Source organism: Sander vitreus, chromosome 7 (genome assembly GCF_031162955.1).
Source record: "Sander vitreus isolate 19-12246 chromosome 7, sanVit1, whole genome shotgun sequence".
Classification (NCBI taxonomy): domain Eukaryota; kingdom Metazoa; phylum Chordata; class Actinopteri; order Perciformes; family Percidae; genus Sander; species Sander vitreus.
In genome coordinates, this window is record NC_135861.1 from 32848115 (window position 1) to 32865897 (window position 17783).

The 17783-nt window shown below is 43.6% G+C and overlaps 1 protein-coding gene across 1 annotated transcript; it reads right to left on the reverse strand.

Annotated features, from left to right (window-relative positions):
• Positions 1-1690: 1690 nt before the first annotated feature.
• Positions 1691-15308, reverse strand: LOC144521390 (uncharacterized). Its single transcript, XM_078255950.1, has 3 exons — positions 15039-15308; positions 14275-14363; positions 1691-2557 (listed from the first exon to the last, which is right to left on the reverse strand). The coding sequence occupies exons 2-3, from the start codon at positions 14290-14292 to the stop codon at positions 1691-1693; spliced, it is 885 nt and encodes a 294-aa protein (XP_078112076.1). The 5' UTR covers positions 14293-14363; positions 15039-15308.
• Positions 15309-17783: the final 2475 nt, after the last annotated feature.

Here is a 17783-nt window from a genome sequence, read left to right on the forward strand (position 1 = left end):
GTACTTGTCGTTCTTCTTCCTCCAAACACGGCGAGTGGAGTTTAGACCAAAAAGCTCTATTTTTGTCTTATCAGACCACATGACCTTCTCCCATTCCTCCTCTGGATCATCCAGATGGTCATTGGCAAACTTCAGACGGGCCTGGACATGCGCTGGCTTGATCAGGGGGACCTTGCGTGCGCTGCAGGATTTGAATCCATGATGGCGTAGTGCGTTACTAATGGTTTTCTTTGAGACTGTGGACCCAGCTCTCTTCAGGTCATTGACCAGGTCCTGCCGTGTAGTTCTGGGCTGATCCCTCACCTTCCTCATGATCACTGATGACCCACGAGGTGAGATCTTGCATGGAGCCCCAGACTGAGGGAGATTGACCGTCATCTTGAACTTCTTCCATTTTCTAATAATTGCGCCAACAGTTGTTGCCTTCTCACCAAGCTGCTTGCCTATTGTCCTGTAGCCCATCCCAGCCTTGTGCAGGTCTACAATTTTATCCCTGATGTCCTTACACAGCTCTCTGGTCTTGACCATTGTGGAGATGTTGGAGTCTGTTTAATTGAGTGTGTGGACAGGTGTCTTTTATACAGGTAACAAGTTCAAACAGGTGCAGTTAATACAAGTAATGAGTGGAGAACAGGAGGGCTTCTTAAAGAAAAACTAACAGGTCTGTGAGAGCCGGAATTCTTACTTGTTGGTAGGCGATCAAATACTTATGTCATGCAATAAAATACAAAATTATTTAAAAATCATACAATGTGATTTTCTGGATTTTTGTTTTAGATTCCGTCTCTCACAGTGTAAGAGTACCTATAATAAAAAGTACAGACCTCTACATGCTTTGTAAGTAGGAAAACCTGCAAAATCGGCAGTGTATCAAATACTTGTTCTCCCCACTGTATCTGTTTCATCTTTTAGTCTCATTCGTTTAATATGTAAGAATAGATATTTATTTCTAAATTATCTGATGTTGATATGATGATGTTAGTCATTGTTTTCACCTTCGTTTGACTAATTTATCACTGAACTTAGCCATCACGCACCGTGCCTTCACATCCTGCTCCACCCACCACCACCTGTGGGAAACACTGTTAAAGTTACTGGTTTGAACATGGCTGCAAAGTTTTGAGAGTTTTTGTGCACCCTAAAGTCCTTAAACGTGTTCGCAGAATAAAAATTAATCATTTTGGATTTTGTGCACTGACTTCCTGTCAGGCAAAAAAAACAAAACATTCTTTTTATACACGTTCCTAAAGATGAGAACAATGTTCCAATCAAATTTCGTGAACGTCAAATAACCTTTATCCGAGCCATTGCGTGTATTAGGGGACTTTCGATCCATCTATCCTTCTTTGACATTCAAGCCAGCAATCTCTAGTTTCCTTTACTTTTTCATTTCACACAAATAAGATAACATTGACAACAGCTAGGGCTGCACAATATGAGGAAAATACGAAATATGCCATGAGTTTGAGCATCCAAAGCCCCTGAAAAATGCTAATGAGCAGCAGAAAAGTAATAATAATCATTTAAAAAAATATTCTCAGTAAGTAATCACTAAAACACACAGCATCAGGAGAAACAGCATTTGACCCACTTCTAACCGGACTAACCCTTCAAAGGAAAGGAGCGTAATATTTAGTCGTAGCCACAATAACATACATGAAGGAGGAAACAGCTTGGCTCTGAAACATGTTCACGAGGCAGTGTGAATGCGCTGGTGGTTTTTAAGGCTATGACTGTGAGAAAAAGTTTTCCCACATTGTTCACACCCGTACGGCTTCTCTCCAGTGTGAATGAGCTGGTGTCTTTTAAGGTGACCATTCTGAGAAAAAGTTTTCCCACATTGTTCACACCAGTACGGCTTCTCTCCAGTGTGAACACGTTGATGGCTTGCAAGGTGACTATGCTGAGAAAAGGTTTTTCCACATTGTTCACACCAGTACGGCTTCTCTCCAGTGTGAATGCGTTGATGTAATTTAAGGTATTGCTGTTGTGTGAAAGCTGCCCCACATTGATCACAGCTGTAAGGCTTCTCTCCAGTGTGAATGCGTTGATGGTTTTTTAGGGTACACTGTTGTGCGAAAGCTGCCCCACATTGATCACAGCTGTAAGGCTTTTCTCGAGTGTGAATGCGTTGATGGCTTTTTAGGGCACTCTCTACTGCGAAAGCTGCTGGGCATTGATCACAGCGGTACGGCTTTTCTCCAGTGTGAATGCGTTGATGTCTTTTTAGGTGACGCTGTTGTTTATAAGCTGCCCCACATTGATCACAGCTGTACGCCTTCTCTCCAGTGTGAATGCGTTCATGTCTTTTTAGGTGACTCTGTTGTTTGAAAGCTGCCCCACATTGATCACAGCTGTACCCCTTCTCTCCAGTGTGAATGCGTTGATGTATTTTTAGGTCACACTGTAGTGTGAAAGCTGCCCCACATTGATCACAGGTGTGTAGATTCTGTCCTGTGTGAACTCTCTGATGAATCTTTAAATATCCAGATGATTTGAAGGATGTGTCACAGTGCTGACAGTGGTGACGTTTGAGTCCCTCTCCTCCTCTCCGTTTCTATAGCAACAGACAAAGAGAGTTAGTGAACAACCTTCTTTAAACCCTGGACTTGCTCTCACTCACAATTTTAACTCTTCATACAATAATTTATGACAAAATGAAGGAAAATATGTGCCAGTTATAGACATGTTATTATGGAAGCAAATGTACTCTTTATAACTTTTATTAGTTCCAAAATATTCTAAATTTTCAGCAAAGTTGTAATGAAACAACTGTAACGCTGTAATGAAACAGCAAGAGAAAGCTTGGCAGACGATCACGGACCGCCTGAATGTGTAAGCAGCCTAAAAATATACATTTACTGACCACTGCTCTGAAACCGTCATAATCATACCATTCAAGGAGTTAGGCTACTAATCATTTGCACAATTTAACAATTGTAGCCTACTCTTTGCCTTAAAGTGCTCATATTATGCTTTTTGGCTTTTCCCCTTTCCTGTATTGTGTTATATATCTTTTTTGTGCACGTTATAGATTTAGAAAGTGAAAAAGCCCAAAGTCCACCCGAAAGGGACTTACTATCTCCAACAGAAAACACTGTTCACAAACTGCTCCAAACAGCTCTATTGTAGTCCAGCCTTTACTTCAGAGACAAACGTGCGTCACTTTGTAACACACGTTATGATGCTCGCCTAGCTGCTGTCAGGGCACACCCTCATACTCTGCTTCTGACTGGCTAGTAGTCCTTACCTAGGTACTGTCAGGGCACGCCCTCATACTCTGCTTCTGACTGGCTAGTAGTTCTTACCTAGGTACTGTCAGGGAACGCTCTCATACTCTGCTTTTGACTCGTATGGGCTAAAATATACATTTCCTATTAACTCCCACTGCTAGCTTTTAAGGCAAAGTGTACAGCTGTTTGTTTGTGCAAATGACAATTGACTCCAATGGTTTTAGTTAAGAGCAGTAGTTCATAAATGTACATTTTTAGACTAGCATTCAGTCGGTCTGCTATTATCTGCTACTTTTGTTTTGTTTTTACTGAGGCCGAGTTTCCTTCTCTGTACTGATACTGGCTATACAGCTAACATACAGAGGGCGCTGTTTTTACATGTTGCATTACGTTGCATTTACAAGACGGGCAATAAAGCGTTTTTCCAAATTGCAGTCGGTGTTCACAGTCTAGTCAATACATGGTACCAGGAGTAAACCCGGAAAATGAGTGTCATGAATAAGATTCGTCCGCCTGATGAGTTAAAATTAATGGGCAACGTTCACGAAAACTGGAAAGCCTGTAGGCAAAGTTTAGAGCTTTATTTGCTGGCGATAGGACTGGAAGAAAGGAACGACGAAGATAGCTCTGTTGCTAACTGTGGCTGGCCGTGCCTTGCTGGATGTGTACAACACGTTCGCCTTTTCAGAAGAGAAAAGAGACAACTTCCCTGTGGTGTTGAGCAAGTTTAATGACTATTGTACACCAAGAAAAAATAAAACATATGAACGGTCTGTCTTCAGGAGTAGAATGCAAAGAGAGACAGATTCAATAGAACTGTATGCGACAGACCTGTGTCTAAGGAGTCAATCCTGCAACTTTGGCACACTGTGTGACTCCATGATAAGGGATCAGACTGTCGAGGAGTGCAGGACAAAAGAGTAAGATTACTGTTATTAAAAAAAAACACCAACAGACCTTACCTTAGAAATGGCAATTAACATTTGCCAGGCTGCTGATAGTACACAGATACAGTTAAAGTATTTTGACAATGAGTGTGAATCAGCTGCGGTGGATGCAGTGCAAAACCACAAAAAGAGGAATCCCACGGCCATAGTCTCAACCAATGGCCAGCATTCACAGCCATTCCCCATCGCACGGGGCTTGAGACAGGGATGCCCGCTATCTCCCATGCTATTTGCGATCTCTCTTGAACCGTTAGCCAAGCCCATAAGGCAAAATAAAATATGCAATGTCCAGATTAAATACAGTAACAACTCAATATTGTTATTTGCAGATGATATTTTGCTGTACATATCTGACCTTGAGGACTCAGAAAATTCTTAACCTCTTTAACGAATTTGGCTCAATCTCTAGCTATAAAATCAATTGGAATAAATCTAATACTCTTCTGTTGAACAACAGACAGGTGACATCAGCCATTAGTGATACAATACCAACCCAAAGGAAAATTACATATTTGGGCATCACCATTCACGCATCGCTAAGCGAGTTGCCCAGGACAACTATGAAAACTATACTAAGTAGTGTTCAAAGGGATCTGGCCAATTGGTCTGCGCTGCCAGCATCGCTACGGTCCAGGATTGCTGTTAAAATGAACATAGTTCCTCGTGTGAATTTCTTTAGTACAATGATCCCCTTACCCCCACCGATAAATTTCTGGAAGAAACTTGATACCGTAATTCAGCAGTATATTTGGAATAATAAACAACCTAGGCTAAAATACTCTACCCTGCAACGTACCACAAACATGGGAGGCCTGGCCCTCCCTAACCTTAGTGTACCACAGAGCCTTTCAGCTATGGGCTCTCAGAGTGTGGATGGACTCCTCATCTACAGTCCCATGGAGAGAAACAGAGCAAAACCTTGCCTTCACAGGTGTGTGTCCAAAAAAAGTGTATGCTAGCCTATGGCCATATTATCACCAACACATTGAACAACTTTAAACAGTTGGAGGAGCAACTACGCTACACCAAAAAGTAGCATTTGAACACCCCAATTTAGCATACACTTAATGTCTGGTAACAAACCCTTTGTTTATAACCAGTGGAGTCCATCCATCCATCTTTGTCTGCTTATCCGGTATCGGTGGTAGCAGCTCCAGCAGGGGACCCCAAACTTCCCTTTCCCGAGCCACATTAACCAGCTCCGACTGGGGGATCCCGAGGCGTTCCCAGGCTAGGTATGGAGATATAATCCCTCCACCTAGTCCTGGGTCTTCCCCGAGGCCTCCTCCCAGCTGTACGTGCCTGGAACACCTCCCTAGGGAGGCGCCCAGGGGGCATCCTTACCAGATGCCCAAACCACCTCAACTGGCTCCTTTCGACGCGAAGGAGCAGCGGCTCTACTCCGAGCTCCTCACGGATAACTGAGCTTCTCACCCTCTCTCTAAGAGAGACGCCAGCTACCCTCCTGAGGAAACCCATTTCGGCCGCTTGTACCCTGGATCTTGTTCTTTCGGTCATGACCCAGCCTGCATGACCATAGGTGAGGGTAGGAACAAAAACTGACCGGTAGATTGAGAGCTTTGCCTTCTGGCTCAGCTCTCTTTTCGTCACAACGGTGCGATCGAATGTAATACCGCACCCGCTGACCCGATTCTCCGACCAATCTCCCGCTCCATTGTCCCCTCACTCGCGAACAAGACCCCAAGGTACTTGAACTCCTTCACTTGGGGTAAGGACTCATTCCCTACCTGGAGAAGGCACTCCATCGGTTTCCTGCTGAGAACCATGGCCTCCGATTTAGAGGTACTGATCCTCATCCCAGCCACTTCACTCTCGGCTGCGAACCGATCCAGTGAGTGCTGAAGGTCACAGGCCGATGATGCCATCAGGACCACATCATCTGCAAAAAGCAGCGATGAGATCCCCAGCCCACCGAACTGCAACCCCTCTCCACCCCGACTACGCCTCGCTATTCTGTCCATAAATACTACCAACAGGATTGGTGACAAAGCGCAGCCCTGGCGGAGGCCAACTCTCACCTGAAACAAGTCCGACTTACTGCCGAGAACCTGGACACAGCTCTCGCTTTGGTCGTACAGAGATTGGATGGCCCTGAGAAGGGACCCCCTCACCCCGTACTCCCGCAGCACCTCCCACAGTATCTCCCGGTGCACCCGGTCATACGCCTTCTCCAGATCCACAAAACACATGTAGACCGGTTGGGCATACTCCCAGGCTCCCTCCAGGATCCTTGCGAGAGTAAAGATCTGGTCCGTTGTTCCACGACCAGGACGGAATCCGCATTGTTCCTCTTCAACCTGAGGTTCGACTATCGACTGAACCCTCCTTTCCAGCACCTTGGAATAGACTTTACCGGGGAGGCTGAGAAGTGATATACCCCTTTAATTGGCTTTTTAAAAAGAGGAACCACCACCCCGGCCTGCCACTCCTTAGGCACCGTCCCAGACTTCCACGCAATGTTGAAGAGTCGTGTCAACCAAGACAACCCCTCCACACCCAGAGCTTTAAGCATTTCTGGACGGATCTCATCAATCCCTGGGGCTTTGCCACTGTGGAGTTGTTTAACTACCTCAGCAACTTCCACCAGGGAAATTGACGACAATCCCCCATCATCCTTCAGCTCTGCCTCTACCATTTAGGAGTTCCTCAAAGTGCTCCTTCCACCGCCCTATTACCGCCTCAGTTGAGGTCAACAGCGTCCCATCTTTACTGTACACAGCTTGGATGGTTACCCGCTTCCCCCTCCTGAGGTGGCGAACAGTTTTCCAGAAGCACCTTGGTGCCGACCGAAAGTCCTTCTCCATGTCTTCTCCGAACTTCTCCCACACCCGCTGCTTTGCCTCTTTCACGGCAGAGGCTGCAGCCCTTCGGTACCTTGCAACTGCCTCCGGAGTCCTCTGGGATAACATATCCCGGAAAGACTCCTCCTTCAGTCGGACGGCTTCCCTGACCACCGGTGTCCACCACAGTGTTCGTGGGTTACCGCCCCTTGAGGCACCTAAGAGCCTAAGACCACAGCTCCTCGCCGCAGCTTCAGCAATGGAAACTTTGAACATTGTCCACTCGGGTTCAATGCCCCCAGCCTCCACAGGGACACACGAAAAGCTCCGCCGGAGGTGTGAGTTGAAAGTCTGTCAGACAGGGGCCTCCTCCAGACGTTCCCAATTTACCCACATTACCCATTTGGGCTTACCAGGTCTGTCCAGAGTCTTCCCCCACCCCCTGCCCCAACTCACCACCAGATGGTGATCGGTTGACAGCTCCGCCCCTCTCTTCACCCGAGTGTCCAAAACATACGGCCTCAGATCAGATGAAACAATTATAAAATCAATCATTGACCTTGGGCCTAGGGTGCTCTGGTACCAAGTACACTTATGAGCATCCCTATGTTCGAACATGGTGTACGTTATAGACAATCCATACTCTAGACCAGCTATTCAATGATGAAACTATGTTAAATTTTGAAGACTGGAAAGCTAGCTTTGAGGTCCCTAGGACATCTTTCTTCCTTTATCTTTATCTCAAAATGTTATGGAGTGCCCTGGGGGAACAGTCCTGAGATGCACCCAATCATTAAATGGCTTGTTGATTCTCCTGTGAGAGGATTAGCATCCAGGATTTATGCTAAACTGATGCAAGTATCAGTAGGAGAACTCCCAATAGTAAAGATATGGGAGCGAGAGCTGAGCCCCAAGGGGAACGTAATTAATTGGGAGACAGTTTGGGACAACATTTCCCACTGTTCCAAGAACCCAAATCAAAAGCAGATCCACTTCAACATAAGCCATAGGACATATTGGACTCCTCAGAAGAGCTACGTCTCTAAAGCCATTCCTACTCCCTATTGCACGTTCTGCCAACCTGAACAAACTGGAACTCTCCTGCATATGGTCTGGGAGTGTGAACAGGTGCATGAGTTTTGGAATAAAACAATATCAATAATATCTGATGTGATAGGAGGTCGACTTCCTACTGACCCGGTGGTTTTGTTACTTAATGATGACTCTAAATTACACCTACTTGGGAGACAATTTGGCTAGCCCGATCAACTGCGACTGAACACGCTCGCTTTGTATAAAACAGTGGTTGGCGTATTTTCTGGACATAGTTATGCTTGAGCTCTCTACAGCAAGGATTAACAAAGCTAAATCATCGACTATAGACCTATGGAAAATGCAGCAGCACAAGTATCAGTCCTGATGACCTCAGCATCACGAGCGACTAGGCAAGGTGTGATTCCTGTTTTTATTTTTGTCTGTTTTTGTTTTCCTCGAGAACAGAGGGTGTGGGGTGGGAGAGGGTTGTTGTTCTTGTTCAGTTGTGTTTATGTTATGAAAAAAATATAAAAATAATTTAAAAAAATGTATCTTAAAAAAACAACAACTAAAAAACACAAAAAGAGGCCAGATAAACGGCAGTCACAGAAACCCAAATGGAAACCACAGGGCAAAGACTGTAAGCATGCCCCAAAAGAGTGCCCGGCTTATGGCAAAGACTGTCGGAAGTGTGTGGGGGGGGGGGGGAATCACTTTGCCAGGTTCGGTTTAACAAAGAAGAAATTACATGTCATCTGGCAGGCATAAGAGCAAAGTGAAACTGAGGACGGAGAACCACTGTATGTGGAAGCAGTGACACTGACTGATATGGATGACAATGAGGACGAATGGATAGCACCTTTGAGTGTGGAGTAACAGTTACAATGAAAATTGACACCGGTGCACAGGTAAACGTCCTGCCAATGGAATACTTCAAGAAGATGAACAAAAAGCCAAAAGGTGAGACCCCAAGAAACTGAACTTAAGAGCATTTAACAATCAACCGATCCCATACAATGATGTTTTCAGAGCCACTCTTTCAGGAGAAAGACACACTATAAATTTCACTGTTTGTCCTGGTCTAGGAGGATAGACAGTCAATCATAGGTCTAAAAGCAAGTGAGAAACTTGAGCTAATTAAAAGAGTCCATGTCATTGATAGCGCTATAGTGACACCTAGGGGTGCCGCTAAAAAGCATATGGACACATGTGCAGATTGCACTGCAGAGATAGTGAGAGCACAAGGATGTATTCCAGGATGTCGGCTGCTTACAAAAAGAGTACAAGATACAGCTGAGAGACAATGCAGAGGCGATTTCTTTAAGACTGCAAGGGAAGCTCGTCTTTTTAATTTTAATGGTCAAATATGTACTATTGTGTTAACATTTTATTGACTAAAAATGCATGAGAACTGACTCGATTTCCTTCTTATACATTCCCGTAGCATCACAGTGCATTTGCCTGTTGAACCCTGGCGTCCATTGACTTCAATGGGGCTGCTTTGAACAGCTTTTTTCAGTGCTTGGAAACTAGACGGTCATTGGATAAATGGTATATCTTTGAGAAAAGAACTGAAATCCCTGATAGACAAAGGGATAGTAAGAAGAGTGCAAGAATCCACAGATTGGGTAAGTGACTTAGTCATTGTGGAATAAAAGAACGGAGATCTGAGACTGTGCATCGATCCAACAGATTTGAATAAGTGGATCAAAAGAGATCACTACAGACTGCCAACAAAGTCAGACATTACAAGTGCGATGGCTGGAGCACGTTTCTTTTCCAAGTTGGATGCATCATCAGGGTTCTACCAAATTAAGCTGGATGAAGAAAGTGCAAAACTGTGCACGTTCAACACTCCCTTTGGCAGACATTGTTTTCCACGTATGCCTTTTGGAATTGCCTCAGCTCCAGAGGTTTTTCACAGGACAGTACAGCAACTGTTCAATGGCATGTAAGGTGTGGGAGTTTTCCTGGATGATGTGGTCGTTTGGGGAACTACAAGGACAGAACATGATGGGCGACTGAGAAAGGTGATGGCACAAGCACACAAATCTGGGCTGAAGTTGAACAAAAAAGTGTCAGTTTGGGGTGGGTGATAGAACCAGTTAACGTGTCCACAGACGCTTCAAAAGAAGGACTCTGAGCAGTTCTGCTTCAACAACACGGCCCTGCGTGGTGTCCAGTGGCATATGCATCACGGACGACGATGGAGGCAGAACGAAACTATGCACAAATAGAGAAAGAGACGTTGGGAGCAGTTTTCAGATGTGAAAAGTTTCATACATCTATGGGAGAGAAGTGGTGTTAGAGACTGATCACAAACCACTGATTGCGATTTCGACAAAGGTACTGGGAGATGTGCCACCACGCATTCAACGCTTAATGCTTCGTCTCCAGAAATATAGCCTGACATTTGAGTTCACACCAGAAAAGCACCTGGTAATGGCTCTCAGCAGAGCATCCTTAAGCAACACGGGATCAAGCAGCACTGAACATGATGTGGAGGTACATGTGGACTGTATACAAAAAAAAACTACCAGTTTCTGAGGAGAAATGGAGACGGATTGCTAAAGCAACGGCAGATGACAAGGAGCTGCAAGCTGTGATAGAAAATCAATCTGCCAGGAGACCAGAGGCTGATCAATCCTTACCAGGGCTTTAAAGAAGAACTGTCAGTTGTGAGTGGCAGCGCTGTGAGACATGTCAGCGACACAGGTACCAGCAACCAAAGGAGCCTCTTACGGCCCACAGCAAACCTGAGGAACCATGGAGAAAAGTTGGAACAGACTTGTGTAAGCTGGCAGGGAGAGACTTTAGTCATTATGAAGTACAAGTCAAACTATCCAGCTTTGGTTTTGCTGTCTGACACCACAGCAGAACAAGTGATAAAACACATTAAATCCATTTTCGCGAGACATGGAATCCCAGTGGTTGTTGTGAGTGACAATGGACCACAATTCAGCAGTCAGGAGTACAGAGATTTTGCAGAGACATATGGCTTTGAACATGTCACATCAAGTCTGCGGTATCCGCTATCAAATCAAAAGAAACCTGCGGAGACTGGGGAAGATCCGTATTTAGCCCTGCTAAATTACAGAGCATCACCCCTTGAATGTGGACAATCTCCAGCTGAACTCCTCATGAACAGGAAGCTGAGAACAAGGCTGCCCTCGGCAGAACACTTGCTTCAGGAAAGGCATGGAGACTCTACAAAAACAAACAGTCAGAGCAATGCCTACAACAAGGCCGCTAAACTATTATGTCCGCTGGAGCAAGCAGATGTGGTACGGGTCAGATGTGATGGAAAATGGGGACCGGTTGCCACGGTAATCAAAGAGACAACACCAAGATCATATGAGGCGCTTACTGAGTACGGCAACACACTACAAAGAAACCGACGTCACCTGCTGAAAGTGCCACACACTGGTCTTGAATAGACGGAGATTATGGCTTTATAAATGTGCCTCATTCCTGAGCGAGTAATTGTATGTTTTGAGCACATAGAACTATATTTTGCAAGCACAATACATTGCATTTTCAACAGAAATTAACACTCGCAAAAAATGATGTAGTTTGAGTAAACAAAAAACTATTCCGTGCACAATAAATGTATTTGCATGTCTTTCTCTGCGGTCCGGTCATGTCTCCCTTGCTCTCAACCTCTTCACTCTGTGCGCATTCAACTCCAGACACACTCGCTCAGATTTACACAGCGTCACAAGTGTGCCACAAAACCAACCAATAGGAGAATTAAAGGTCAATTCTGATTGGCTGTTCATCTCCAATTAGATTGATATCTAATTATATCTAAAATATCTAGATTGAGATAGATATATATATAAAAAAAGCTTGCGAAGCTGCTATCCGTTGCTAATGCTACTTTATCTCAAAAAGCAGAAACGTTAGCTAACTACTGCCAAGATATGGTTTCACTGGAGACCAGAGAGGTGTTGTAACACTCAAGTGTTGTCCTGTGTTAGCACTGTGCATAGTATATCCTAATTTATTTTTTAAATGTCTTAAAATGAAACCATATCTTGGCAGTAACGTTAGTTAGCTACTGCTTTTTGACATAAATTAGCCAACGTTAGCGTTAGCAACAGATAGCTATTTTTGCAAGCCAATAAAGTATAGCCTAGGCAAACAGAATTAAGGTTAATAAAACACGATAACTATGTAACCAGTATTACAAACTTGGCTGTATTGTGACATTTTAGGTGTGTTCGGATGAATATGTTGGATGCATAGACTTTATCCATGCTAGGCTAATGTTAGATTGCTTGGGAAGGATGACGTCAGTCACACACAGAGATATGTAATTCAAACAACGGTATTGTGATTAACACAACTATTATACTCGCTCAGGAATGAGACATACATACATATATATATATATATATATATATATATATATATATTTTAGTGCAGAGCACGACCCACCCAGCTCTACAGCTGTTACTGGTAGTGGCACAGAGACAGATCGAGTTTGAAGAAACAACGGTGTTTCCAGGATCCCCTTAATTAAATACACTTTGTTCAGAAATGGAAGTTTTTAGCACAAGCGCTTGTGTGCTTCCTGCAGCAGCATGAGTCACCAGCGGAAGACTGGGATTTGTGGGTGGTCAGGCTATTTATGGCTCAGGTCTGGCTCCATGCTGTTTTATGGTCCCAGGAGCCAATGGGAGATCAGAATTCTCGGACCTATGGCCATTTTGTGCAGTAGCACCTACGTGTGACTTGCTGGTTGTTTGCCGTGAAATGGCTTCACCCTCTTTTCTGAGGAGACGTGGATTGGAATTTTCCATGTAGGCTGTTTCTTTGTCTCAGGCCCATTGTCTCTGAGCACATGTTGGCTGGAAATCCTTTGTTTGAAAAAATATATACACACACAGTATGGACATAAAAATCCCTGTACATTACTGATAGTTCATCAAGTACTACATTAATTATTTCATGTTTTTAATGTACCCTTATTATAAAGTCTTACCAGTCATTGGCTTCAGGTATGAACAAGCTGTTCTTTAATGTCGCCAACTGCACCGGTATCTGAAAAAAACACGGGGCTAGAGAGTTGAACATACCCGCCAGCAGTGTTGGGGAAGTTACTTTTAAAAAGTAGTGTTTGCTCATTACTCGGTATTCGTTTTTACGTTACTTGTTACTTTTATGTTACTTTTAAAAGCAGGCGTCTCTGGCAGAGACTGAAGTTAATTATACAAAAACTATCTTGACCATAAAGCCAATCTCTGGTTTATCAGTGAAGTGTCTGAACTACACTGCAGGCTGGATTCTCTCCTCACAGAGTGACGGCTGATTGATTATGAACGAGTCCAGCGCGGGTTGAATGCACAGCGGTCGGATGCGTGTAGCCCCATCTCCACCGCATCCATCTGTGAGGTCGTCAGCTTTGTGTCTGCATGACGTGCTCCGTTTGGACGGCCGATTTAACCGCTAGTCCTCAGCGATGTAGTGGCATTTGTCACGTAGCTCTCCGCTCAGAGCGCCTTCCAGCAAAAAAGCCACGAGGCTTAAAACGCTCGCGAAAGTTAGCGTTGGCTGCAGCATTGCTCTGCTACCAGCCTCTGTCATGTCCTGTGTGGAGCTTGTGATCGCGCAGCTGAGAAGGCAGTGTCGCTGTCCCTGGGAAAAGTAACATTGCGCCGAATTGAAAAAGGAACTACATTTGTTACCAACATTTTCAGTAGTAGCGCGTTACACTACTTTTTACCCGAAAAAAAGTACGTTACTGTAACCTGATACTGCCCGCCAGTGAATTTGAAGCCAGCTCGGGGGGTGCAGACCAATGTTGTGGCGTAATGAATTGTGTTTACGGAGGACAAGTTGAGTTTCAAACCCTTCCACATGGTTCTCTAAGGTAATTTCATGAACTGTCGATGTGAACTGAGTCCCCACCGGAGAACGTTAAGTCACAAATACCACCTGAGCATTACAAAGTTCAAAAACATATCCCTTTAAAGTACATTTAGAACAGATTAAATATATGCGATTAATAACGAGTTAACTATGGACAGTCATGGGGTTAATCGTGATCAAATATTTTAATCGATTGACAGCCCTAATTTACATAAAATGATCCAATATGTAATAATAATGTCAATCAATCAATATTAATGCTGCATTGTTGTGGCCTTCCAGTTTATTTTGGGGAAGCTATTCTTCTTTTTCTTGCTATAATTTGATTGAACTATTGAAATACTAAGGCTGATATATAAACCCTTTGAGTCAAAGTGATTTCACCTTTTGTGGAGAACTCATTCTTGTTCTTCAGTGGGAACTAATTCTAGACGGACGTCCTGAAGTCAGAAGTGTCTCGTCCCACAGATGAGCTGTGAAGTCAACAAAGAGACACACCATGAGACAGGAGACACTCCACACTATAACAGCACTATACTCATATACTATCAGCTGTATACATACAGAGACACACACATAGAGACAGGAGACACATCCACACATATAACAGCACATATATATATAAATACATGTACATATATATACACACACATATATATATATATATATATATATATATATATATATATATATATATATATACATACATACATACACACACACACACACACATATATACATATATACACACATATATATACATATATACACACACACACACACACACACACACACACACACACACACACACACACACACACACACACACACACACACAAGCCTCCACCGTGTTGGTAGGATGATGAAGATGGATTTCTATAGGTCGAGATATTTGACTTTAAACAGCGGCCGCATGGCGCCTGGACCCCCCCCCCTGCTGGAACAGCGGGCCGTTAAAAGCCTTCTCCTGCTGGGCCAGTGGCTAGCATTAGGAGACGGAACAGACCCTCCACTTTGATTGGGAACATTCTCTGGGACTCAATCATTCACTTCATTTGACTGGAATCACAAGCACCAAAGCATTCTTCATCATCTTAGTGCTCATGATATTGATAAAAGAAAAGGAGAAAATGATTCCGCTTCCCTACCTGTAGGCTGTCCTAAACGCTCAATCCCCGTCCTTTCCTGGTTTATTAATATTCCTGTAGTCCGGAAGTGTCCACAGACGTAAAGAATTCATCCAGGTTATGAATATTGTCCTGTAGAGTCCATGCTAACCGTCTGCTAGCTTCATTTACCGACCTCGTTCCGTCTGAATATATTTCTCCTCGCCCTGCACCGTGTTCCCGGGTCTGTTTGTTTTCTTCAGGTTGCCGCCTACACATTGAAACTATCCCCACCTTTTTCTGTTTAGTGTTCACCCCCGTCTTAGAACAAGCTCTCATTGGCTACCAACACGTCAATCATGGCAGTTGTAGCCAATCACATTCCCTTTCCAACGGTACATATCGTGATGGGAACATCCAATGGGAGCCAGTCCAAATGAATACGCAACAGCGCTAAGTCCCGCCTTCCAGAGCCAGCAGCCACATACATGTGATTTATGAGAAAAAATATGTCCAGCAGTGTTTGAATGAATGTTAAAAGGTTTTAGAAGTCATTTTAAAGTGGTGATAGAATGCAAAACGGGAAGCTGGAAGTCGAGAGAGAGAGAGAAGCTGTCAGCTTGTCCTCTCATCAGTGATTACCCCCTTTCATTGTTTCCCCTCATTCCTTTTTTTCCTCCTCTGTTGAAGGTTGTCATGACAATATTGAACACAGTTTCCATGGAGAAAGGCTGAGCCCAAGCCATTTCCCCATTTCATTCATTGATGCGACACTGTGGAAAAGGGACCATCCTGACGTCTTATCTTGTCTGGTGGAATAGCAAACTTTCACTTATTTATGGCTTTATGAGGATGTAATTTAGACGGTGGCCAATAATAGGCAATGTGGACTTTCCACTATATATAAGAGATAAATAGCTTCCATGTAATGTATAAAATATGTATCATTATTGGATTGTTGGGGCCTGAAAATGCCAGATATGTGCAAAGTAAGGTTTGAATCAATGTATTGAACTCACTTTGTGCACTTATAAGTGAAAAAAAGACTGTCCATTAATCTGCTTGCAACACATTGTTGTTTTTCTGTTATGAATCAGAAGGGATACGATTTTGGCTTTTACTTCTCTCTTCAACAACAGGTACAAAATCATCTTTTGAAGCAGAATTCAGCTACTTTAAAAATAAAGCCAAGTTAAGCCACAATGATGCCACTTATTGACAGGCACATTTTTTAAGTCCAGCTCCACTAGCCTCTACGGAGCCCCTAAGGGGACATGAGCAAAAAAACAAAAAAGTTTAGTTTCACGTGCGCACATGAAAGTTTCAGCAAAGAACTAGGGTTAGACGGCGGCTAAAGATGAGTTGGAAACGTTCCTTAAAAGCCGAAATATACCAGACAATATCATAATTAAACTGAAAGATGATAAGGTAAGGTATTCATTGTATGCTATTGTTCAATGTTAACTTTAGACTGTTGCCAATACTTCATCTACTGTTAAATTTAGACTGTTACTGTTAGCAATACTAACTAGCATAGTTACTTTTGCTAGCGCTCCCTGGTAACGTTAAGATAAAGTTAGCCTGTGCTGACTTAATTTTTTGAATCCTTTTGCCTTTTTCCATGCATTTTTTAGATCGACGTGAATGTCTTAGCTTTAATGGCAGATGAAGAGCTGGGTCAATATATCGATAGATATGGAGACCGACTTGCTCTTCGAGCATTTTGTCGGCAAAGAACTTTGACGAACAACAGTGAGACAGTGAAGTCAGCTCTGATGCACAGGGTTCGAGAAAAAATAGAAGGAAGAACCTCCGCCAAAAGCGACACAGCTGTACGTGGACCTATCGGCAATAGAAATGCAGTGAAAGACACACGGCGGGTCGAAATGGGATGGCTTCACTTTCAGAAGGGCGAGTATCACCAGGTCCGAACAAGAGGTGGAGGCGGAACACGGCACCTGTCTGTGCAGAAAACAGTACCGGTGGGTGAGCTGCTAGAGATAGGCAAAGATTTATTCTTCCCAGATGGACACTCTGCCAAAGGACCTATTGGGAAGTTTGATTTTGACATTCGTGATTTCAGTCAGAAGTCACTAACTCATGATTGCACCGTAGACCAGCTGTATGAGAAGACCAAGCTGCGAATGCATTAAAGCATTAAACACAAATGGATGAATTGGAAGTGAATGGAAACTTGATTTATGTCTGTGTTCTGGGTATGTCTGTGTTTATGCATTAGATAACTACATGTAGGCAGTGTATGCAAAGCTGTCTGGCCGTCCACCCATCCATCTATCTGCTATTGTAATGCCAACTCACTATGAGGTTAGAAAGAGTGTGCCATGGTTGTACAAGCCCATTATTTGCTGATCTGCTGATTTTTGCAGAACAAAACCAGGAGACATCATCGCAAGAGGACTGAAACTGCAAATGAGGATCACCCAGAGAAATCTTCTGATTCAGATGAGGCACCTACTGACTCAGTGCAAGAACCTCATGAAAGAGTAAGCTCCAGTAGATATTAGCCTACATTTTTACTGACCCAATCTGAGATATGTTATGCTGTCCCAATCACATTCTGTGTCAGAGGTTTTTCCCCCATAAAGACAAGACATATTATGTTATGGTAGACATGAAAGCTTAAATCATATCATGCGTTAAGTAAGCTTAGGTAATAATTCTGTTTGTTCTTTTTTTGTTGTTGTTGCTTGATTACCATCAGACAGGGCAACCAGCCAGGCAATCAAGACCAGCCCCTCATGAGATGAGTGACATAGAAGTCCTGCC